This window comes from Macrobrachium nipponense, chromosome 17 (assembly GCF_015104395.2).
Source record: "Macrobrachium nipponense isolate FS-2020 chromosome 17, ASM1510439v2, whole genome shotgun sequence".
In the NCBI taxonomy this organism is placed as follows: Eukaryota; Metazoa; Arthropoda; class Malacostraca; order Decapoda; family Palaemonidae; genus Macrobrachium; species Macrobrachium nipponense.
The window spans coordinates 88,104,148-88,130,169 of NC_087210.1; the positions used below are offsets into that span (position 1 = coordinate 88,104,148).

The 26,022-nt window shown below is 37.7% G+C and overlaps 1 protein-coding gene across 1 annotated transcript; it reads right to left on the reverse strand.

Moving 5' to 3' along the window:
• Nucleotides 1–1,327: 1,327 nt before the first annotated feature.
• On the reverse strand, nucleotides 1,328–24,619 carry LOC135196444 (kelch domain-containing protein 4-like). Its single transcript, XM_064223279.1, has 11 exons — nucleotides 24,381–24,619; nucleotides 21,137–21,307; nucleotides 20,678–20,794; nucleotides 12,915–13,033; nucleotides 11,553–11,719; nucleotides 9,219–9,368; nucleotides 7,959–8,177; nucleotides 7,114–7,226; nucleotides 4,612–4,686; nucleotides 4,146–4,344; nucleotides 1,328–1,988 (listed from the first exon to the last, which is right to left on the reverse strand). The coding sequence occupies exons 1-11, from the start codon at nucleotides 24,486–24,488 to the stop codon at nucleotides 1,810–1,812; spliced, it is 1,617 nt and encodes a 538-aa protein (XP_064079349.1). The 5' UTR covers nucleotides 24,489–24,619; the 3' UTR covers nucleotides 1,328–1,809.
• Nucleotides 24,620–26,022: the final 1,403 nt, after the last annotated feature.

A 26,022-nucleotide genomic window follows, 5' to 3' on the forward strand; every position in this document is an offset into this window, starting at 1 on the left:
AACCGGACACATATGTCGATGGGGCTTGGAACTCTTGGAGGAATCCATGATCAAAGGACACACACACATTCTGAAATGCAAAGAAATAACGGGCAAACAAAGCAACCGGCTTTGGGAGGATAGCGCAACACAGCTACTCTCCAAGGCGGTCTAAGAAGCTTGGTCGGTGACCAGCTTCCACCTCATATATGTATGGGCTGCCAGATGCCAGAGATTCCTTGGTTTACAACCAGTTTCCAGCTGGCCCTAGATTATCCTATTGTTAAGACTGAAGGCTTGTTCCGCTTATGAACAAATTTACTGTTGGGCACTTGCCCCTCTAGCATATAATGCATTAGGGGTTAGAAGTAAAATGAGTTCTCCTCTCAGACTCTCTGTCCTGTGCTCATATCCCCATTTCTCCAAGGAAAATCAGTCCGGAAAATGGCATTTAGATGCTGTGGGAAAAGTGGTGGGGATGAATTCATTACTAAGTTCTACTGCATATGATGCAGATTAACTCAAGTTGCACAAGATTACAAAATATGGAGTTTGAAATTTTTATGTCCAACCTTTTTTAATACTGTTTCCCATTTTGGTCAAAAGCAGTTCACTTTTATCTTTTATGTGTTGGACGTCAAAAGCGACGAAGAAAATATCTGGGCGTTTATCTTCTTGTAATATCCAGGAAGTCTCGAAGCATGAGAAGGCTTCATGTTCAATTGTCTGGGAACCCCAAACAACAGATTTAAAACAACAGGGGGCAGACTAAACCGGCTTTAAAAGGACGGAAGCAAAGCACGTCCTCTCTTAAAGGCGGTAAGAAAATAACTAACGGGGTCACGAGTTAAAGAGGGGTATGTGGGTGGCTCCACATGTCTCGTGACCAATCATAGATGCCAATACGTAGTCCCTTGCATACACAATTATTTTAAACTTTACCGGTTTCCAGCTGGCGATGAAGATTTATCCTAATGTTAAGACCAAAGTTTTGTTTCGTATATGAACAAAAATTAGTTTCATTGAATTTCTTATTGCAGATCTTAGCACTAATCTCCATCAATGTCATTTGATTACCTTATAGTGTATACTTTAATCTCAAATTATGAAATTATCTTTCTCGATCAAGTAGCTGCATTCTTGGTACTTTCAAAATTCAGACTGGGTGCAAAAGCTTTTCTATTTAGCATGCGTATTTCATAGGCTATTTTACTGCATTTTCTTAAGAAGAAAAATCTAGGTTCCCTTGCATTTATCCGTTAGCATATTTTGGGTGGCTAAAAAAGTAAAAACTAGGATAATCATCATTATAAGCATCCTTACAGAGGAGAATGAAAATGCTCTGCAATATGTTATAGTTACAATTCATTAACAAGATATAACACTAAAAGTAAATTCCCCATTTCAAAAATCTTTCTGCTGAAACTATATCTTAACAAAGATACACACTGGTGTTTTCTGTTAAATTATCTGCCTTTGCCTTTGTCAACAAATAATAAAGGTCTAAATTCCTTGAAATGAGAACAACATATATCATGAAAACAAGGCAAATTTTTTTGTAAATCCAAGCAATGTAATAAATGTTAAATAACAAAATATAGAAGTATTTCTACTCTACCACAAATTAAAAAGAATAAAAGTATGCTGAAAGACAAAATGTAAATATGCTAAATTTTACATTTCAATAACCATTTTGAGGTATGAAAAGATTTTAGTTACAATACTAGCTTGGCTTCCTTCCACGTCAATAAGAATAAAGTAGCACTGTATAAGCAACATTATTTTTGCTGGGAAATGTCCACTTTACCCTCAAAATAAAATCACTGCCTGCTAATCAACATCCATGTTCTTATCTCCATTGTCACTTTCATCTTCTCCTTCGTCTTCATCATCATCCTCCTCTTCATCCATATCATCCTCTTCGTCATCTTCAGAATCTGATTCAAACCATTCCATATCTGCTGGATCCAGGGGAATTATGGTGTTCCATTCTTCTAATTTATTTAAATCTGAAAAATACATTTCGAATAAGAGCTGATGTATATTTTGTATGTGATAGGTTTTGCTTACTAAATCGCTAATAATAATATAAAGTATGTAGCTGGGGCCAAAGATTTTAAGTTCTCCCCGAAAATAATCCAAGATGTTTATTTATATTTAACTGTTTCTTTACAACTGTATTAATTTCTACTTAACTATTGCTTTATGACAACCAATAAAAGAACAAGACGTAAGTCCATAAATTTCCATGAATTAGTGTTTTAATACAAAAATATCATATACAGCTTGGTAGCTGTCACTCAAAGATGTTATTCAAGGTTAATTTAATTTTGGATAAATAAAGTACTGTAATCGACAATACTAAACGTAATAACCAATTCACTAAAAATAACAGCAGAATACTAGAAACAGTGCTGGCACGTAACAATAATATTGAAGGTCTTGATTTTAGTACTCTGTATCTTATGATCTTACTCGATGCATTGTTATGGTAAATATAAGGACTGATTTAGCTTATAATGTTATTTCAGTTAAATTTGTTGAAATGCTGTAATAACAGTAACTATTTCAATCTGATAATATAATTTACAGATAAAAATCATTATTCCTATGGTTTTTAATTATAGCCCTAACCTGCCAATTTATATTTACATATTTATGAGCAAATTCTCACATAAAAATACCTTAAATGGCTGATTTAGATTAAACAAACTGATATAAACAAGGTCTGGTATCACTTAATTAACTTTTATGTTAATTCAGTATACCCCAGACTACTATAAGCTTCCATCTCTAATAATGACCACCATGAAACAAAATCCTATTTAGATGTCAATATTAAAATTATTGACAATAAATTTCTAAGTGATGAAAGAAGATATTTCAATTTTGCAGCACTAAGACATGCAAGCCACACATGCTGTATGTAGTAGTGATGGTTGGGCATACTGAAAGTCATTTTAAAGTACTACCTGGTCCAAAACTCTAGCTCTGCATACATCAGTAATGGCTTGTATGTTTTGTGTTACTTACGTTAATGTTCTTAGTTTACTTCTAGTTAATTGCCTTACCTCGCATTTTTCACTGATCTGCAACAACCATCACTTATGAATTCACTAGGCATCGGGAATAACCTATTTTCAAGGGACACTGATTTTTCACCTGTCCTGGCCAGGAATCAAACCTGGCCCTTTGGTTTGGGTATTATGATAGTCAATTTGACTGGTCAGCTGTCATATTCACCAGGAAAACTGAATGACATGTTTTGTTTTGTCACAAAGACAATTTTTTTAATACCCCTAAATATTAGGCCACAACATCAATTAATACTGAAGTCACTATACTCTGATAATAAATTAAAACTGATGCATGTGATAATTATAATTTCCTTTAGTCTAAGTCAGTGGTCCTCAGACTATACTTTGAGTTGCAAGATTAATTTTGATGGGTCACAGGGACACAGGAAAATACCATGCTCTCAGTGTATTTCAGTTACTTAACTGAATCTTCTTTTAACCAAAAATTACTTATATACGTTCATCCTCCCCCCACAATGAATAAAAAGCACTACCATGAATCCTGTTAGTTTAATTTTGTGAAAAGGAGAAGCAGTGCCATGGATCCCACTGGCTTAGTTTTTTTAATGAAAAGCTGTATACATTATTTATTCTTTCCATAATAAAGTATATATATTCACTGTACATTTTCCTTCATATATATATATATATATATATATATTAGATAGATATAATATATATATATATAATATATCTATATATATATAATATATATCTATATATATATATATATATATATATATATATATATATATATATATATATATATCACTGTACATTTTCTCTCTTTACTTTACTCTGGGTTGCAAAGGACTGAAATGTTCCAAATAGGGTTGCTCACAAAAAAGTTTTTGAGAACCACTGGACTCTAAGTTATTCCCAAGGTGTAATAAATTCAATAGCATTGTGTGACATTTGTGGAGCAACATATGCAAGCTTAGTCTCCTTTCTTCCTTTTGTAAGTTAGTAGAATTTGGTTAAACAAATAAAATGTGTTTATATTATACAGGTTGCTTGTTTGTTTTTTATAGTTGAAAATTAAATAACATATCCTTCATTGGACATGATGTTCAATATAATTACACTTACCTAAGGAATAGAAATCGTTTAATGTAAGCTGCTTATCTCCATCTTCAAACATTCCACCATACAAGTATAGTATTCCTTTTTTAACAACCATGCCAGCATTTATTCTTGGTGGTGGAAGAAATACATCCACATTTCCAGCTTCTGTACCAGGGTTTTTATTCCCAGAGCCCACTCCTGATGGAGAGGGACCAACAGTCACCTGTTTCAAGAAAGATAACTTTACTACAAAAAATTATCACGTATGCATATGTGCAATTCTCTTGATAATCTTACAATGTTGAGCAGTGTCTCATCACTGTCATTTAATAAATAGCTTAACCACACCATTCATGATGACAGAAGGTCAATTAAATTCCTCGTACATAAAATTGCCTCCACTATAGTCCCCACTTTTACTTTGTTTTGACATTGTCAAGTAATTTAAGGGTGTTAACTGATCAAAGAAAAACAGAAAATGTTTTCTTACCGTAAAAACACCATCATCACTAATTACTTTTTCACCATCCTCGACTTTCATGTTCTCCATTTTTTCTTCCACCTCCTAAAAGAAAAAACCTTGTGTATTTAGGTGGAAAAAATTGTCTACAATACTTATCACTACACTGGTAACGAAAAGAAAATGAAAAAAAAATTTTAAAACACATTTTTCATACTAACCCATTCATTGCATATAACTGCAGCAACCCCGTAGGGGGAAAGACAACAACAGCTGGCTTCTAACTGTGCACTTATCAAGGTCTCAAATACATAAGACAAAATTCACAAACAAAAAAGGAAACACCTGATAAAGTAAATACAACCAATGGAGAGTAATGAAAATAAATGAAATAATGACAGCACAGTGGATAACTTCACAAGGTGTATAAAAATAAGGAGCAAAGGGAATGTCATACACAAGCCTGGAAATGTACATTAGCAGGCTCTAAGCCTTGAATTGCATAAGTTGGTGTGACTGGTTACTTCTTCACTCATAGTGAGATTAATTCAAAATTATCTGGTCTCACAACTACCAAGGTTACTAATGCCAAAAAGAATTCATGGCATTTCATTCTCGAAAAAAACTTTCTTTTCTACATACCTTCAACCAGAAAGATGTGGCTGATTCTCAGCAATATACTATTTATGTATACAGAGCAATTTTTTAAGACTACATAAAATATATTTACACATATCTTTGTAAAAGATTATCATTTAAATTGTTGTCTGATACATTACATTATTTCAATAACTCAATAATGAAGTATAACATTTTATATCGCTTATAGTAATCACAATTGCAGAAAATACAAGAATTGTGATTAAAGTGATCATGGTGATACAAAGAGGAATTCCAAAAATCTAAATGGACATATAGCAAATCTCTTGTGAAACAAAACCTCATATGAGGCCGTCACTCGAACAACCGTCTATCTGCAAATTTTCGGATTTTGAGTTATACATGCTTTCAAATTCAGCAACTCTTCTTCTATATACGTATACTAGTGTTTAGAAATTGTGAAAAAATATGTCTTTCGCGTTCATAATCTAGGGAGAATGAGAGTAACTAGAATGATGAATGTGCAATATTTGAGTTGTTATTAGAGTGAAAGAGTCTGGGATGAAAATGAATCGAATAACAGTATATCTGCAAAATTGCAGATAAGCGGTTATTCAAGAGAAAAGGAGCCTGGATAACGTTCTGTCAAAAAACGCTATCTGCATGCGTCCACCAATGAGGTTCGTTGATTTGGTATGACGGCATATATAACGGGCGGTTAGTTTGGCCGTCAAGTTCTCGTGTTCCATAGTTTACCATATAATTTTCATTAAGCATTGCTTCTGACAAAAATAACAGTTATTGTGATCATCAACTATGGGTAGAAAGCATAAGGAATCAAATGAAATGGAAAACAACGCAGTAGAATCATGTGAGTGCACACGTGATTACTTCTCGGTCTTTTTATGGTAAAAAACCAGTGAAAATACCTTCCAAACAGTAAACCTTACTGGATTTTAAAAATGTATTAGCCTATCATTACTGTACCCATTATTGGATAGTCAGATGTGTTAAATGGGAAAAAAGTTAGTCATACACTATATGCATAAAGAGTATCCATAAAGAGTATTCATGCATAATTAAGTGTAATAAAAAAATGGTGCTAGTAAATCTTGCATCCTACCATGCTTTTAGGAGTACAGTATGCCGTAACACATTTTTTTTTAGGTATGCAGTTATGTAATTGCACCACATAGGCCTACTATGAATGATGACCAAAGTCGGTGTCATAAGGAGAGCTACATAAATGAATAATTTTACAGAACACCATTCTTATACAATAAAGTTTTCTAATTTTCCTTTTTTTATTTCTTCTTCCCATCATTATATAATTCAGCTAGTTTTTAATTATTTAACTTTCTAAGATCTAGGCTAATATAATGTTGAAAAAAAAATGACATCATACCATTCATTATTATTATTAATAGGTGTTAGTTTTTCCAGACCTCTGAGTCTCAAGTAGACTCTTCTCGGGCTGGTATCATTCATAATTATCACTTATATTGTCATTCCAATGTTGACAAACTTCGGTTTTTTTGCAGTTATGGTGTTGTTTGAGGTACAGTCTGGATAGACAGACAATATTTACACACATATTTGTAAAGAGCACGCTTTTAGTTTCATTTTGAAAAAAAGAATGATGTCATTGCATAAATATTAATGGAAATATGATAATGTAAACATTGCACAACTTCAATCACGTTTTTTTCCGATTTCTGTTTTGTCCAGATAAACAGTTGTTCGAGTGATGGCCTCATACAAGCTGGGAAGGGTAAGAATAAAATCTTAAAATTCAGTAGTCTGCTGTAGTATTGTACTTCGTTATAAGAATGAACAACAAAAGGAACAACAATTTACATGATGTTCCAAAAGTCACATATATCAAGAGGATGTATGAAAGCCTTGACTTGCAAAATTTCAAAACAACATTACCTCCTCATCATCATCATCATCAGCATCATCTTCATTCTCAGCTTCTTCGCCATCTTTCTTCTTCCTGCGTCTCTTCTTTTCTATTCCCAATTCTTTTTTACCAGAAACTGTCACTGCAAGCCAATAATAAAATGATTTTACAGAAATATACTAGTGTTTTTTTTAAACCTATATTTCTAAAATTAAATCAGTCTCAATTGAGTCCTAAGAAACATGTTAAAACCATTTCAGCAATTTATAATGTACAAATAAAGTTAGAATATAGGCTACAATGGAGAAATTATATTTTAACACCAGCAAGAATTAGCCAAAGTTGTAGATGCCTGAAGGAAGGAGCAGGCAGTACATAAGTCTCAATTAAATGGTTGTATGTAACAAGAATTGTTATGTTCCAGTTATGTAAAAAATGTTATACATTTTAAACACCTTTTAAAGTAAAGGGGTGGTTATTGTTAGAATGTAAAGTCATGCCAGCAGAACTCATAAGCATGGACTACCAGATGGAACAGTAACTTTCTCTTCTGTGGAATGTCCAAAAGTTTACTCACAGTAACAATAAGGCCTGTGTGGACTATGGACTATTACAGGTTATTGCATATTTTTTTATGGCAAACTATACTTAGGTCTATAAAGTGCATAATACATATACTAAATACATGTATATTGGCCACTTGTCAAGATACTAAATATACTTGTACACTGGCCATATGTCAAAATAAAAAGTACATGTACAATAAACACCCAGATTAACATTCATTGGAATATTTTTTACACAATGAAAAGGTGCAGATTTTCATAATGAAGCCATTAATAATTACTAGAAGATATACCGAGTTATTACTAACCTGGATGCCAAGTTGGTTTCATCAAGTCCAACAAGTGCATATCATTGTAAAATACACCTTCTAGTTCCTCCTCATCATCAACTTCATCATAAACACCACCAAACAACACAGCTTTATCCCCTGTTGTGACAGCCAATGAGAACCCACATCTTGGAGATGGTTTAACTCCTGCCTGCTTCACAGACTGCCACTTCCACTTCAGGCCTGTTGTGTCATGTTCTGGAAAGTGTTAACATTACACAATGTATTGTATATACTCAAATACCATATAATATAATACCTACACAATAATTATTTATAAAACACATTAATATATACTAGCCAACTCCTTAACTAAGAAACATGGTACTATCTGAAATTAAATCATTTTTATTCTTCAAGTACAATACTACAAGTTATCCTAAAACTTAATATAGCATGTTATCTAAGTAGAACTATTCACTACACAAAACATAATCCTGAAATACTGTACTGTGTCATATAAGCCTCCAAATGAAGGAGCCCTCTACTCACTTTGCCTATGGCATCAAAATTCATTATGTTATTTTGACTTGTGCAAACCTGCAAATGAATGTACATTATCATGTGTCCAACTATAAAAACAAATCCTTCTGGCCAGATCTTTGAGAGTTAAATAATTTGATTTGGTAGTCTGGAAAAGTTACTAAATACATAACAGTAATGATAACTGGCTGTATGAATAGTGTATCTTTCTTTCCTCTTACTCTCACAAACAGCTACATTAGTGATACTATCATTTAAGTCTACTACAGATATTTTATGCTACATGGTAAAAAAATTATATGCATCATTACGCCATATAAAACACTTTATATCACCATAATTTGCAACCGTACTGATCTATATACATTAGCCTATAATCTTTGTATTTCTGTGTACTATTATTTTAAATTTTAACCATACTAAAGATATTCAACATTTGGCCAAAATAAATAGTAGCATAATATGACATGTGCACTTTATTGCAGATTATGAAAGTTCAATGTTATTAGAGGTAGGTTGAAGGATAAGCAGAAAAAGAAACTGATAAAAGCTTTACGTCAAAGGCTAGGCCCACTGCTAATAACTGTGGCTGGCAACTGCAAGGCATGTGGTAGTACACACCTTGGCCATCTCTTTGAACAATTCTAGAATTGTTAATTGCAACCAAGAGGTTGAATAATTTCATATTTAAGTAAAAATTATCCAAATATGTTAAAGTAGGAAAGCAAACAGTACTCAGCATGAAATGTTACTTACTGTCTGGTGACAAAAAATACATATCAGTGTGTGTAATGCCTTTATCTGCATCTTTTTTAACCTTTTCTTTGCTGTATCCTCCATATATTAACACACGTCCATCTGATAAAGGAACCATCGTGCAAGCAGATCGTGGACACGGTGCATTACCTGAAATACATTACATAAAGAGTTGCTGAAAACCTGACTCTTGTTGGATCATCTTCCAACTACTCAGAATAAAAGAGATGCTCTAATACTTAATCACACTGGCATCAAATATATCATAATTACAGAACATTTACTTGTTAAGTGAGCTAGCTCCTAAACATTAAAAAATATAAAATTTTTGCAACAAAATTTTATTTTTTGGTTGAGTGACTGCACATCTAGGCTCCCAAGCTAGCTCTGTGGGATTGGGATGAGAGCAAACTGTAAAGTGATGAGTTTGTACGATAAAATAAAATTTTATTAAAATTTTTTTTATTTATTTTGGCAATAAAAGCAAATCTAAAATTTTTTTTATTTATTTTGGCAATAGAAGCAAATCTATCTCCAACTGCCTAAGTAGCTATTTTGGTAGAAGTCTAGCTGTCACTTGGAAATTTGACTCTCCGAGACTTAAGAGTTGGAGAATTACTGAATCCTCCGACGACTCCCTGGCCAGCTTACGCAGCTTCTTCCTCCCCCCATAGCGCTCCCACTGCTCCCCCGACCAAGAAACACATACTTCACATGTCTCGGTGCGAGAGCAGTCTCGCCCTCTACACCGAGTACAATACTCATGAGGGTCGACCTCAACAGAGGACCGAAAGGTCCCACACTTACGGCCCTCCACACCAGGGCACAATCTGCGGCTGATGGGGGGCGAGGGGGTCTCTCCGGTTCTCGGGATTCCATCACAAAGTTCAAAAACACTGTATGAAATACAAAAAAACACAGGTACTTACGTATCCTTTTGCACAAGCACACAGTAATAGAAAAAGCCAAAAAGAAATCTTCACGCAGTGAAGCACACAAAGCATACGACAGAAGCGGGAAGAGAGGTGAAGCAACACGTCCATCCACCAACGCGGCCGAAAGCAAAGGGACTCCTCTCCTCGCAGTCGAGCTGACCGCCAACTGCGGGACAAGCAGTTAACTACCGAACCCCCTTGTTTGAAGCTTACGACCGGTTCAGCTGCCGTTAAGTACCTTCCTATTGTTAAAGGACCGAGGGTTTGTATATGTACCAGAACAAATGGAATGTTTGTAGGTTTGTATGCTAAAGAAATCCAAAGTGCTTGACTGACCTAGACAAAATTTGGCTAGTAGCCATCACTTAACTCAACTTAGATAACAGGATAGTTTCAAACCCATACACCCCGGCCCCACTTCCCTTTATAACTTATGTGATAAATAAACTCTACGGGTTTGTCATACATCATTTATGAAAGGGGCAGTCACCTCAGTAATATCTGGATAAAAGGGACAGACAGTAATACCAATAAAAATTTCTGACAATACATATTATCTGTGCCTGGAATGTTCTTGTAATTACATTTCTTTGGTGCTACCAACAAAAGGAAATCAGCACTACCGGACAATACGAAAATCATTTAATAGGTCAAAAAAATGAAAAAGTTGAGTATATGAATGATGAACATTACACAAATACATGATTCTTGCAAAAATTTTAAATTGTCTTGGGAACAAAATCAATACACAAACAACAAATGAGATGGGTTAACAGCCGAGACTTATCAGACCCTAGGTTTATACACATTGCTTCCCTCAAAAGAGACTGGGGCTGTTCTCTTATGGGGACCGTTTGTCTGGTAAAATTTTGTTTAAAATAAAATGGCAAGTTATAGGTTTCTTATCAACAAATGCAAGTTTATCACAATAAACACAACCATGACTGAGAAATGATTTGGTGTTACCATGATTGGAGGTTGCAGAAAAGGCAACAAGAACACCACTGGCAGAAAAATCTCAAGGAAAATTCAAGTACAGTAAGTTAAAAAAGACACGACAGGAAGAGAAAGAACAAGATGCAGTTGAGAGAGCAACAACTAAAGTTTTACTCAGATAATAAAGGGTGAAAGAAATGGGAATCTTACCCCATCTGTAGATGATCTCCAGCACCAAAAAAGTTAGGTCTTTGTCTACTAATTGCGTATTTGGTACTCCAATTCAAACTGAAGTGTAAAGCTATGTAAGACATGAGTCCACTGATTGCACAAACACAAAACTACAACTGTAGCAAACAAAATAAGACTTAAGAGAGTTCCATGGGTTTGGGCAAATTCATGAAGCTTTATGAACATTTATGCAACAATTGAAACAGGCTATACATACATTACATTTGCTTACCTGCTACATCTAACTTATTCCATTTATATGTTTCAAGGTTGAAGGCATAAACATCATTGAAGTATTTGTATTCTCGAGTATTGTCATTAAATCCTCCAAAAACAATTATCTGCTTTTTAACAGCCACCATTCTATGACCACTACGGGCTGAAGGACCACCAACTGCACTATAAAAAAATGAAGAAAGCAATTAAAATGCAAAATTAATATCACTCACACTCCTTTTATACTCACAAGAACTACTGATTTGAAGCTTCCAAAATGAAGAGACTTTCTAATACCATGAAATCGTCCACCTTCCAGTGTGAAACTCTACAGCAATTCATGAAAAAAATTCCTAAAAAAACTGTGCAAGCCCAACTTCTATCCATTCTTCTGTACTGATGGATACATAACTTTTTCCCCTAATGAAAAAGCAACTCTCTTTGAAATTAATTTCTCACATAATTTGTTTATTGTAACTCCTACTACTATACTCTTCTGTAACCCTATGATCTCCCCCTTATTTTCTGATCTTAAATTTGCTAAGTTCTGTAGGACTTCTAACTTCAAGACTAATGACAAATTTTGCATAGATTAGTATATCCCAGCAAATGCTTTAAGTAATCTACATAAAACTGGTTTTAATACTTTGCAGTCTTTCCCATTAAACTCTAAATCCCTGCAATTTCCACTTACCTTGGAATAATGCAACCACTAAAACATTTAAAACTACAACCCCATTCTCACACATATCTACTATTCCAATAATATTCATCACTCACTTTCTAACAAACCCTGTGCCTAACTCATTCCTTTTAAGTCACTTGTATAAGCCCTACCACTCATTACTTGCCAGTTATTTTCATTTTTTCTTCAGCCAAAACTATATAGGACATAATATTGCATATGCCACTAGCCTTTGCATATAAATCATAATTTACATTTGGAAACTGTGTTTTAGTTACCACACCATTAAGTACTTAACATGATTAAATCTTAGTAGTACAGCATTCCTGGGGGGTGGGTACCAGACCCCCACCAAATACCTAAAATCCACGAATACTTAAAACCCCTCTAAAAATGTTTAGAACTGCCTGCCTATTTTGATAGTTAAAACACAAAAATAAACCCACTAAAAATGCTTTTACCTGAGTATTTTAAGTTTCATCAGAAAAAGTGCATTTAGTCATGAAAATTATATGAAAATACTGTAATCTGTGAATATTTCTCAGAGAGAAATACCGCAAATAGGTAAATATTTCACGAATAATGGATAAATACAGTCCATAGAAAAATCCATGAATAGGCGAGTGTGAATAGCGGGGGTTGACTGTGCTTATTTTATGCAGAAATATATATGAAAATATTTCGTTCACTTACCCAATCTTTTCCCACTTCTTCGTGTTGAAGTGGAAAACCCACAAGTCCTTAAAGTGATGAAACTGAGACTGACTTTGTGATGTGAATTCACCCCCAAAAATCCATAGCTGCCCTCCTCCCTGAAAAATATAAAATTATAAACATCTTCCAAAACACTCCCTAATGGTCAAAACAAATAAACAGTCAACTATCCAAATAAACACGGTACAGTGGAACCTTGACATACGAAAGTCCCAACTTACGAAAAATGATATTGTTATGATACAATAAAGTTTTATGCATACTTACCTGGCAGGTATATATATAGCTGTATTTTCTGAAGTCCGACAGAATTTAAAAAACTTCCGACACACGCAGTGGTCGGCCAGGTGGTTAGTACCCATTCCCGCCGCTGGGAGGCGGGTATCAGGAACCATTCCCATTTTCTATTCATAATTTTTATTTCCACTGTCCCCTGAGGGAGGTGGGTGGGTACTTGAATATATATATATCTGCCAGTTAAGTATGAACAAACTTTATTGTATCATAACAATATTCATTTTGCTCATGAACTTACCTGTCAGATATATATATATAGTTGAACCCCACCGTTGGAGGTGGGAAGGGACAGAATAGAAGGATTTTGGGACACAAATGCATGCAGATGATTTACATCTTGGTTCCACCTGTTAGCATAGCCGACTTCGTGATTATTCTGTCACCCAAGTCTGCTTCTGCTTTACTAGAGTTGCCAGCGAGGTAGAGACCTATAAAGCTGGTGGCACCTCCAGATGATCTGTCAACAGGGGCGTGACCACAATGTGACTAGACCATATTGACCATACCATGAGGGCTAAGAAGCAAAATAAAATATATATATATAATTATATATATCACCACCTGACAACCTAGCCAAAGTTAATGTGTGTTAACTAAGGTCAGAGTAAGAAGTCGCCGTGTCAGCGACTCCACAACTAAATTAAGAGCTCTTCCTAACCATTTTCTACAGGATAGGATGAGTAGTACTTCTTGCCCCCAAGATTGTGTCTGCAGACACGTATGGCCCTAGCGAGCAGCAGATCTCATATGCCATCTTCACATCTCGCAGGGAGTGTGAAGTGAACCCAGAGTTGCTTCGCTAAAATATGGTACTCAGGATGTTGCTGAGTGCCATGCTCTGTTGAAATGCTTCCGAGGCCGCGCCCTCAACCTCGTGAGCATTCAGATAAAAAGAATTTCAAATCTTTTTTTTTTTTTTGAAAGAACTCCTTAACCCTAAAACCATGGGTGTACTTCGATATTGGGTCAAGTCTGGTCTTTTTCGGAACACTGCAGATTGCTCGACTGACTTCGACTTTCTTGATTTTAAGTAGATAAAACTGAGAGACCTGACAGGGCACAGGACTCTCTCTGGCTCCTCCCCACTAACTTGTGCCATCCTTGCTTCCAAGATCCTGGCCCAAGGACAAAAAGGGTTTCCATTCTTAGGCCATAACGAAAGGCTTAGAGAGCACACCTCCTTGTGTTCTCTAAAGCCAAAACTTGTGACGATGGCTTAAAATCTCACTAACCCTCTTTGTCGTATCTAGGGTGGTTAGAAGAAGGCCTTCCTGATCACATACAAGAAGTTAACAGGCAGGAGAGGTTCGAATGCTTTGACATCAAGAACTTCAGACTACGTCTGTACTAAAGTCAGGTGAACGACCAGTTTGACGAATCAAGGACAGCAAGGCTGTACCCTGAAGACCAAAAGGCACTATTCTTAGCTGAAGGATGAGTGTCTGGACTGCCTGGGCGATTCAATCTAAGCAAACCTTGGGGGTGTATCAACGCAACCCAACGTCGTCCGCAATTAACTTCGTCAATAAGAAACTCAGGGCTACTATATGTCGCCTGATCTCGCACGAGTGTCTGACTCCGAGAAAACAGGCGAGACAAAAGTAGATGGTGAGCCAGAATCGAGATTCCACAGACCTCAATGATCGTGAAGGTCTTTGTTGTTTGACAGATGCAAATCTGTCAAACAACATTCTCTGTTGTCTGTTCGCACTGGCAGAATTTTCAAAAACTCTCGGCAACCGCTAGACCACTGGTAGTTCAGGTGATCTCCCCCACGTTCCCGTGGCGTTGGTACTTGGAACTAGTATTCCCTAGTATTCCCGTTTTCCTCAGATTTTTTCTCTGAACCTGTCTCCTGAGGGGAGGAGGAGGGTGGGAATTTAATTATATATACCTGCCAGGTAAGTATGCATAAAACTTTATTGTATCATAACACATCATTTTTATGCATGACACTTACCTGGCAGGTATATATATAGCTGATTGACACATTTGGAGGTGGGTCACAGACAGCAATATCGTCATAATTCAAAAATTAACTAATTTTTTAAATTATTTATTAAGTTCCTTACCTGCTAAGGTAGCTGACTTCGTAGGTCCTGCCTCTTAGCCTGCTAAACCTTAGTAGCTCTCAACAAATAGGATGTGACCTGTTTGTTGAGAAAGCTAACAACAAGGGTCTGACAACTGGACGTGACCAATTTGTTGACAGGAAACAAACCCTAGCCCTCTCTTACCAGGGGCATTCATGCTAGGATAAGTTAGACCACCTGAACCACACACAAAGCTAACGTAACACATTACACTTCACATACTGAAGAGGAATAACCCTCTCAGACAACCATAAAAAGAACACCACTTAATTAAAATACCTAGCATGTTAGTAATCTATCGAGACGATTCGTACGGACTTTTGCAATCCTGTAACGAACCTCTAGATGATCGTTACATTCTACGCCTGTTGTTATAATAGGCTCTTTCTCGTAAACTCGAGCAGGGACCGAGAGAAGATACTTCTTAAGATATGAGAGAGGCTGTGGAATATCAGAGTTGATGTGGACCACTGGTTCCAAAAAACTCGTTTCGAGGACTGGAGGGACGACCGAATTGCATTTACTTCTTTCAGATTAAGATCCAGGACATCTGAAACACTATCCAGATGTCCGGCACCTCCTTTCTATCATGACGCACTGAGAGATGTTCAGAATAATTCCTAGATCTGAATAATATTTCAGTTTCCCGGTAGTAAAAAACTGTGGTCTGAATTGCAGTCTATTCGGGGAAACAAACTTCTTCAGGAAGGAAATGGTCCCCCAGCAAGCTCATCCATTCCCTCCCCGAGTATGCTTACTTCCCTATAAGGCTGCGCTTGCCTAAGCAGGAGAGCATATAAAAGTGCAATGTTGCGGTAGACTCGTAGTTCTATACCGTGCGGTAACGAGCACCGAAAGGATTAAGAGATAACTCTGTTGAACATAGTAAGGCAAAACTAATGCAACGTTTATTCATTCACGTAAGAATCCCTCAATCTTAGGCTAAAGTCCGTGATTGTAGGACAGAGATACAGTTAGTCATCAATCCCGCAGGAGAGACGTAACCGCCAGCACAGAGATACGGTTAGTCAGTCAAAACCCCGCAGGAGAGAGAGACGTAACCTACAGCGGATGACCCCGCACGATCTGTTACTGGCTCGGTTTGGAAGTTTGAACTTGGACAGTCAGACACAGCAGCAGCCAGCAGCTTACGAACGTCGTCTCTTAACTTTATGTCTGGGTTGCCAGCTACCCTATTCTACGAAGAAATAGGTGCCCGTTATTTTTTGAACAAAAAGAGACTCTCAAGCTGGTATATTTAAGCGAAACAGAAAACGCTAAATATATAGATGCGTTTGTGTCGTCAGAACACTACCATACAACGGTAAAAGATAAATCGGAAAACTCCTGGAAGGCTGCAGGGAGTGACGATTAAATGTCCTTAAAATAGTAGACAATAGACCTCTCGGTTGCCATCCGAAGAGGTAACTACAGCAAGCGTGTATGACTTGAACCAACCAGTAGTAAAATAACGCAAGGCAAAAAAATTTTATTATATCACAAGAAAGTTTGTTCATATATTACCTGGCAGACATATATATAGCTGAATTCGGAAATACAGCTACATACATATCTGACAGGCAAGTTTCATGAACAAAACAAAAACTTAGAGAATCGAAGCAGACAGCTCAAGCTTCTTAAGATACTGGTAGCATAAGCGTTCATTGACGTAGTCTACCGGTCTATTTCTTGTACGAGTCTGCGAATGAGGAAGGAGAGCTCTTCCGAACCTTGTCCTTATTCGCTTACGCAATATCAAGTTAATGAGATGTTTGTCAATGAGAACTAACCCATTAACGGTACAGAGAGATATTTTGTCAATGAGGGGAGACCCACTTACTTGACAAAACGATAGTATATTGTCAATGGGGGAAAGTCACTGAATTGACAAAACGTAATCCAGGAAGTCGTAGCCTTTTATTTTTCGATTCCCGTCTCAAACAAGGAAGGGCAAGAATCCTGTTAAGAGACTGGGCTTACGGTAGGTAGAACGACGATGCTCAATCGGCATGGAAGTCTCGACTAGAAACTAACAAAATCTATCATCTGAAAAACCCTTTCAGATGGTCTAAAAAGCTTTAAAATTTATTGGCAGTATGGCAAAGGAAGTCCTGTCTTGCGCTTTTCCTGAAGAGCGTCCTTTTGATGAGTGCCTTTGCAAGAATCCTACTGAACGTTGCCGAAAATCCTGACGTTCAGGACGTCGAGCCTTTACATAAGCCCGTAACTGTCTTATCTCAAAGTCTTGACTGAGGTAGAGAAAACGAGATCTTCCCTTGAGCTTTCCTTAACTCCATCCACCTTTGCGAAAAAGCAATATAATATTGACAGAGACCTCTTGAATTCACGAAACCCGAGGTCTTGCTGGGTTTCGAAGACGAAGTTCTGTTCACTTTCTTGAGGCTCAAATCTTAAACAAGAGCTTGAAGAGTTCAACAGAAACATTCTGGTGCGCGCTCGGCGTCCACTGGCGAGGACGCTCGGCGTCCTGGTGCGCGCTCGGCGTCCACTGGCGAGGACGCTCGGCGTCCTGGTGCGCGCTCGGCGGCCACTGGCGAGGACGCTCGGCGTCCACTGTGAGTGCGTCCATCCGAGCGTCCTGTTCAAGCCGATCGTCCAAATAAGCGTGCAGAAAAGCGTCACGCTCCTGACAGGCGTCAAAAAACAAGCGAGAGAAACTGCCTTCTTTTTTTCCTATTTCTTGGTGGAAAGAAGTACACGTGATCAGGCAACTTTCGCCTTCTTACTTCTCACTGAAACACATAACGAGGGAGAAGGGACGTGAAGCGTCCTCTCTATAAAGCTTCTTAGAGGGCGCGAGTCCTTCCGAGAGCTCCAACCCTTGTGCGGGGAGGACGCCTCGGAGGACGAGAAGCAATCCTTCATATTCGTGCATGTGCACGCACTTTGGCAGTCTGGGGATTTTCATCAGAAACTGCCGAAGGCACGCCAGATCGGTGGGGTTCCCTGTAACCCTCCTTCGGCTTTCGACATGCCCTCTCCCTTGGTTCTGGGAGTTCGACAGAGGTCTAGACCTAGAGGCGTTATAAGGCCGATCTGACGCACCCTCCACGACACAAGGGGCACTGTCACTGCACTTAGCCACTTCACTATTGCTCTCTAAAGCAAGCACTTTCGATTCTAAGTTACGAATCGAAATAGTATAAGAGAAAGGGCAATAACCTCTACAGACACTGTTTTAGGGCCCGAAGGCAACATTACAGGGTTAGGCGTAACAAAAACAGAAGTAGAATTCTTCACAACAATGAAGGAGAGCGATCACCTCTCGCAGACATAGTCATAACCCGTAGGCCAACTACAGCGTTAGGCAAAATAAAGTCTACCGGAAGGTTAGCAGTATCACTACCCTGACTTTCGTAATTGATTAATTGCGTACATACTAAACAAACTTTTTCCTTACGGAATTAGACACGTTTACTGATTAATTGCGTACATACGAATCATACTTTTTCCTTACGGAAATAGACATGTTTACTGATTAATTGCGCCCCCCAAGTGCGGAACTACCGAAGCTTTCGGTAGCCACACCCTATCTTTGCAGACAACACCCTCTGAAACTAGCCTAACTAGATTCAGATATCTTATGCAAAAATGAATCAAATTCAAATCAATTTAAGATAGCGTATGCCTAGCCACAATCCAAGGTAAATAAATTAAAAGACAATTAGGATACTTAGCGGCAAATGAAGTTTCCAAAATCCTAAGCCGGAGGTACTGAAAACAGTGTTTTCAGTACCGGCGACAGAAAAATTTATGAATAGAAAATGGGAATGGTTCCTGATAGCCCGCCTCCCAGCGGCGGGAATGGGTACTGAACCCACCCCCTGGCCGACCACTGCGTGTGTCGGAAGTTTTTTAAATTCTGTCGGACTTCAGAAAATACAGCTATATATAATACCTGCCAGGTAACGTGGTCATGCATAAAAATTCAAGTTACGAAAGCAAATACGAAGATTTTCTTGCCTCTGCATACGAAAATAATTCAGGTTACGAAAGGGTGTTACTGTAAAGTCCAGAGATTTGCCCGGACCAGCGAGAACAATTTTAAAACTCGGGCACCGCCAACTGAGTAGACTCGCCATCATCCTCCCATTGGTTCCTGATGCTAGTCACCGCCATAAGATCCTGCTCTCCTATTGGTCAGCATCATGCCTCTATAAAATGGCGTTCCTTGACCATTTTTTGCGGCAGCGTTCTTGTAAACATGGAATTCGGCTTGGAACGAATTAGGCAATTTACATATAAAATGTGGTTCAAGATACAAAAAAATCAGGTTACGAAGGCCGCTTTGGAACGGATTAATTTCGTATCCTGAGGTACTACTGTACTTGCTCATTTTCTGACAGACACAGACACTCTTCAGGATCAGACGTTCCGAGGTTAAGGCGCTTCTCAAATATATTCATCAGACATTATTTCCAGGGTTTCAACGCCTACAACGCTCATCTGGGAGATGAAATATGACACCAAAAATGCAAAATAATCAATATTTAAAGGTTTTTTTATGAAAAATGCAATAAGAATCCAGTTTACATAGTTTTGAATGCACCCAAAGCATTAAAAGTAAGGTTTTCTTAGGATTTTTCACAATGTTCCAAGTTACAAAGATTTTGGGCTAACGACGCATCTCAAGAACGGAACCCCCGTTGTAACCAGGGGACTGCCTGTATAGGTAATTACCAACAACTAATGATCAGAAAGAGAGAATAATGCATGGTATTATGGATCACAATGATTAAATAAACCAACATTTTTAACATAAAGATACAGCAAAATGTTTCTGAGAAACAAGGTAAGGCGTGATTCAACCACAAGACATGCAAAGAATGAATAGTTCTAACCAATAAACATGAATACTCTTTTGTGAATTTTTTAAGGGGATAATTACTACTGCGGATTAGCTTACATAAAATAATAGGTTTGTTTTGCAACAAAGAAATGATCTACATGATCAGCCAAATGTAAGAAGTGGTAAGTGAAGAATATCCAAGAAATGCAACAAATTCCACTCTGGTAGACAAAGGATACATTTCCAAGGACAAATAGTAAGAGCAAACACTGAGCATTAGTTTGAAATCAAAAGACATAAGGAAGCTTCAGGCATCAAAGATAGGAACAGAAAAGAAGATATGTAAAAACACTTCAGCCAAAATATTAAGTTATGTAATGCAACAGTTAATCTATTGTTTGAATATGTTCTTACAGAATACATAGCAAGTCTTGGTCAACCTAGAAGAAAATCATATGAGATTTTAGTAAAAGATGAGTTCACTTTTGTGTTTACATGAACAAGGTCACAATAAAGTAATCTTAAAGCAATGTGATACCAACCTGTGAAACAGCAACAGCTTGGTGTGCAGCTCTTGGTGTTGGACCTCCAGGACTACAAACCTTCAACCATCGATTTTGTTTCATAGTGTAGAAAAACAGATCATTATATAAAAATGTCTGCAAAATAAAAACAAACACTTGTTTTAAGATGAAAAGAAGAATAAGTTGGAGTAAACATCAAAATTATATGTAATAACACAAGCAAATTGGCCGCTACTTCCATTTGAACATCTACCCCTCACTAGCAGCAACAACAGGACTATAGAATAAAAATAGTTTGTATACTGTATATGTTTGAACATTAACTTGAACAATAAAAATAAAGAATCATGCCTAAAATCTGACACAACTTTTTGAACAATTTTATATTGTAGCATATAACAATAATAGAAAAAGTTTAAAAGTTAAGCAAATAGCACTCAAAATCGCTGATAGCTGGGAACTTCATATAACCCTTACTTTGCTGCCGTTGAAATATTCGCCACCAAAAAATATCAATTGATCTTTATCAGGATGAGCAGTGAGTGTAAATGAGGTACGCTTTGAAGGTGGTGGAACCAATTCTTCTGTAACAGCTGTTTTGGCTTTATCTTCCTCGACAAACTTAGCAATAAGAGCATCAATGTCTTCCTGTAAATAAAAGACAGAAAAAATACTAATATCAGTCAAAAATTATTTCTATCTTACTGAAAACCTACAAGAATTTAATTCAAAAGTCAATCTTTTATAATAACAAACTACAGTATTGACTAGCATGGAGTCAAGCTAAAGGCAAGGTGACAAATCTAAATTTTGCTCTGCATCCTATTCTGCTAGTGAAAAACTTTGCAAAGAACAGAAGAACATGCGGAAGAACCTGTTCCTTTAACTCTTTCCCTAATTATCCTGAGTACTCTTGTGATTAAGTATTCTTCTTACAATCTGGTTAGTATACTTACAAAAACAGAAATTACTTTTAAAAATTTGGTGTTTGTTCCTAGGGAAATACAGGCCATTGCCTTTCATGTATGAGAATCTTATTATGACCTTACCAAGCTTACCTTGGAGCAAACTCAGAGCAAGGGGTCAGGAAAACAGCAGGACTAGTCAGGATTTCTTTAGTAGGTACCTATTTCTAAAGGAACATTACCTAACCAGACTTTAGCCTATCCTTGGGTATTTCTAAGTAATGATGGCGTGCCAGTATTACTTATATTAGGGTAAAATAGCGAATGGCCACCTGGCAGCCACCTCTACCATAGCAAGACCACCTTCCCAAAAATTGGAAATTATGGCATTAATTTGTGACTTGGGAGATAAAAATTACTTCGAGAGGAAAATAGAGGTTTCGAGGTGTTGCTTCGACGGATGCTGGCTTGACTAATGTCTATCCTGGGTTACCTAAAGGACACGTTAAAGTACTTTTTTGGGAAGGTGGTCGTGGTACGGTAGAGACCGGCCATTTGGTATTTTACCCTAACCCTAGGGTGGGAGCCTACTGTGTGCCACCTAGATATAATACTAGGGCTAGCTACCTAGCCTAGTAACTAAGCTAGTAGCTAGGTATTTCTAAATCGACCACTGTGGCTTGGAGTAAAATTTCACAAAAATCAAAACATCATACAACAATCGATGATTAAAATTTACGCTGGGTAGTTTACAGATCCACAGACAGATCCTACACTTCCAAAACCATTACCCCAAATAACAAAATGCATAGAGTAAAAGTTATCCAGAATTCCAAAATATACCCGAAAAGTCACTTATCAGACCAAGTTACAGCAAAATACCATCCGCTGATATTTCCCGTGAAACGTAAATTTTTCTAAGTACCCACTTGATGTGAACGGTGACACGGCGGTCGCAGATCCCGTAGTTCTTGAGTTGGCCGCGGACAGGCTCTGTACATCGGCCCGCCCCCACCAAGGGAATTTTAAATCAAACCAATCCTGTACCAGGTTGACCCAGGTCATCCCCAAGGGACATGGATTAACTTCCTTCCAACCAATAAAAACGTGTCACAAAATTCGCCCTTTCCATTCTCCACCACCGACATGGATAGAACACACGCAGTACTGTTTCCTAAAAGTGTAACAGCAGACGAGTTCGATATCTATACGCATTTGTATATTAGTATTCTGATCGAGTTCCTATGCAACACCGACGAACTAATGAAGTGGTTGTATAGAAAAGGTTTACTTGGGGACTATTTGGGGTTATGTACAACGTACAACATAGGGAACCAACGGTTCATGTACCCCTTCATGGTCGTCGGACAGCAGCGACTTTGAAATTTAAATAAGGTAAGTTGTATATTAATTTTTTTTTATCCTAAACTAGTTTTTCGGTTAGTTCAAAGCCAGTAGTGAAGCACGTGTTCGAACAGATCTATCGGCCCGACGGTGGGCACGTAGGAACATGCATGACGCCGCAACTTGTATGTAAACTAGTGTTTCGGTTAGTTCGAAGCCAGTACCGAAGCACGTGTAAGGCCGTGGGGAACGAGTAAGGTGTTTAATATTACAGTTATGGGGGGATTTATAGCCTAGGCTAGTCGTGTTTTTTATATGTACTGTGGCTAATTCTCTGTAACCCCTGTGGCTAGCGCGAGCAGCGCAACATTACCTCTTGCCAGAACATACCGTGCTTGCCAAGAATCTTTAAATATGCGGATAAGGTGCGAAGCGCCATTCCGCCACGGCCTTACTGTAACCCCTGTGGCTAGCGTGCGCAGCGCAACATTACCTCTTGCCAGAACATGCCGTGCTTGCCAAGAATCTTTAAATATGCGGATAAGGTGTGAAGCGCCGTTCCGCCACGGCCTTACTGATAACACACATAAACATAGGTATTTCTACAGAAGCAGTCCACACGGACTGCAAGGAACATAACCGCGGATACGACATCCACTAGGGATTGGGGCTTCCAGTGTATTTCGCCGTGTTTAGTACTGGCCCCTGGGGATTAATTACAGTCATCCGAATAAATATTACTAAAAATTCTTGTTCAGTAGGTAAAACTGCATAGAAAAACCGAAACTGCCATAGTCTAGGCCGCCGCGGATAAGTACCCTAGATCTACCTAAACATATTCACCGTTAACAACTAATTTATCAGTAATTCTGGTTAGTGGTAGCCTAGGGTAGTCTGTTGTTTACATGTAAAGTAAGGGGTCCTAGCATCTAATTTAATGTCGGTTAGTAGTAGCCTAGGCTAGACGTTTTACATGTAGGTTAGTGGTTCAAAAGTTCTGCAAAGTAAGGGGTCCTAGGCTAGCCTAGCCTATGTCAACCTTGAATGCAGAGTAAGGGGTCAAACATTTGTATTCAGGGTAAAGGGTCTGGGTCTCAAAACTGGGAATTGAGAGTTTCGGGCACCGTGAAAGTCCGAGGCCACTTCCCCCCACCCAAGTACCCCGGTTTCCCACTGGGTCACCCTTTACCGTTTGATGTTTTAAAGGCTTTATTTTCACTGGGTCATCTACAAAAACGTTGTTAGATATTATATACTAGCAATTAGGTATACCTACTGTTCCCTTTCTCATTTCCAAATAGCCTATGCATTGAGATTTTTCCCCCACGAAAATCGATCGTCCGCGGATCTATGTAGTCGCTCCTTTACATTAATCAGTGCTCAAGTTTGCTCGCCTAGCCCTACTACTATGTCTGAAATTGTAAACTACCTAGGTACTACTTAAGAAGTCTAGGTACTAAATCCAAACTGACCTCTCCTCTTGCTGCCATTTCCTTCTTCAACTTTTGGGTCACCTTCTTTTCCGTTTTTGACGCAGTCTTTTCCGCTCCTTTCCCTTTCTTCTTGTCCTTTTTCCCCATGATTAATCAAAAACCAACACACACGCGAGTGTTAACCCTCTCTTACAGCGAATTATTATGGTGGCGACCCCGCTTTTCACGTGTTTCAATGTCACGAAAGCAGTTTGTGTGTGTAGAGTAGTGTTAGTAAGTAGTAGTAGTAGACGTATGTCGCCTTTGAAGCGGCTCTCTTAAGTGTTCTATTCCCCCTTTGCTTGTTTAATTATTGCAATCTCTGTAATATCATAATTTTTTAAAACTCCTCATTTTCAATTTCTTCTTTCCATAGTCTGCAAATAGAAGGATGCTGGCTACCAGTACTCTTTAATTTCTTTACATAGCTGTTGCACGAATCTATTATCTATGTCTAATGTGAATATACATACTGGAAAGGAAATTGATAGTATGTAGGTTTGAGAGGCATAGTACGTAACCGGAGGAAAACCTTGCAGTTGCCCTTTGAAATAATCGTTCGGAGAGGGTGGATAGCTAGATGGAGGAAAGATAACATGAAAAGAGGTACAGTAAAAGGAATGAAAGGGGTTACAGCTAGGGACTGAAGGGCAGATGCAAAGAACCTTTAGTAATGCCTACAGTGCACCCCATGAAGTGCATTGATGGCAGTAACCTCCTCTGGAAGTTCATAGCTGGCCTGTAACATAAATGTTTTAGTTTTTATCTTTGTAAATTATCACCATCACCACCTCAGTCGCATTCAAATGAGGGATTAGACCCTTTGGTCTGAACTATGTTCTTAGTCTGAATATGCCAGTTCTGATTTAACTTCATCTAGTGCTCCAAAATTTCCATTTATAAATAATTCACACATTCTAAGGGGTGTGACAGAAAACATGGTAGACTTCTGTGTAGACAAGAGTTCAGTCTCTATCCGGCCATGAAACGGAGGGTAGATATCTGGAGGCACTCTCTAGACCTTGGTTTTTTCGTTCCTTATCTCATTAATGGTATGTACTGTACAATGGACAGCTTTTACTTGCCAAAATTGGGGCAGGATTTCTACAAGAGCAAATGGAATAGCATTCCACAAGTAAACAAGGCATAATACAATTTATTTTCCCATAATTTTGTGCTAGTCGGACTCTGACGTCATGATAGCTGTAGATACACTTTCTCTATCAACATGTCATATTTTCAGCACATCAATTTGGTATGCAGATGCAAATTTAACTTCAGTTTTGAAATAGCAACATCATTAATCCTACATATGCCATATAATGTAGAGCAATTATTATCTTGCTTAATAGTAACTTGTTGTGTTGTGTAAACATTGTCTTTCCGAAATGTTACCATGAAAATAAATCACGGAAACTTTACCAAACCATATAAAACCACCTGTTAATATATTCAAAGTGAAAAATAGTTGTATTTTTTGTGTAACAAATCTTAGATTAATGTAGGTTTTCATCACATCAGGTTTGTTGCTAATGTCAAGAAACTGTTGTTTGGTAGCTTACGCTAGGCTTATAGTACCCTCTAATTACTTATCTGGCAAGACGTTATATCACTAAATGTAAGTAATTTTTTCTGGTAGTAC

What these genes read in the sequence shown, in the direction of transcription:
- LOC135196444 (XM_064223279.1), bottom strand. Translation starts at nt 24,488, where the DNA reads ATGGGGAAAAAGGACAAGAAGAAAGGGAAAGGAGCGGAAAAGACTGCG. An exon ending in GAAACCAACTTGGCATCCAG is followed by an intron (nt 7,227 to 7,958) that starts GTTAGTAATAAC and finishes ATTGGCTTGCAG; the next exon opens with TGACAGTTTCTGGTAAAAAA. An exon ending in AAACGATTTCTATTCCTTAG is followed by an intron (nt 1,989 to 4,145) that starts GTAAGTGTAATT and finishes TGTATTTTTCAG; the next exon opens with ATTTAAATAAATTAGAAGAA.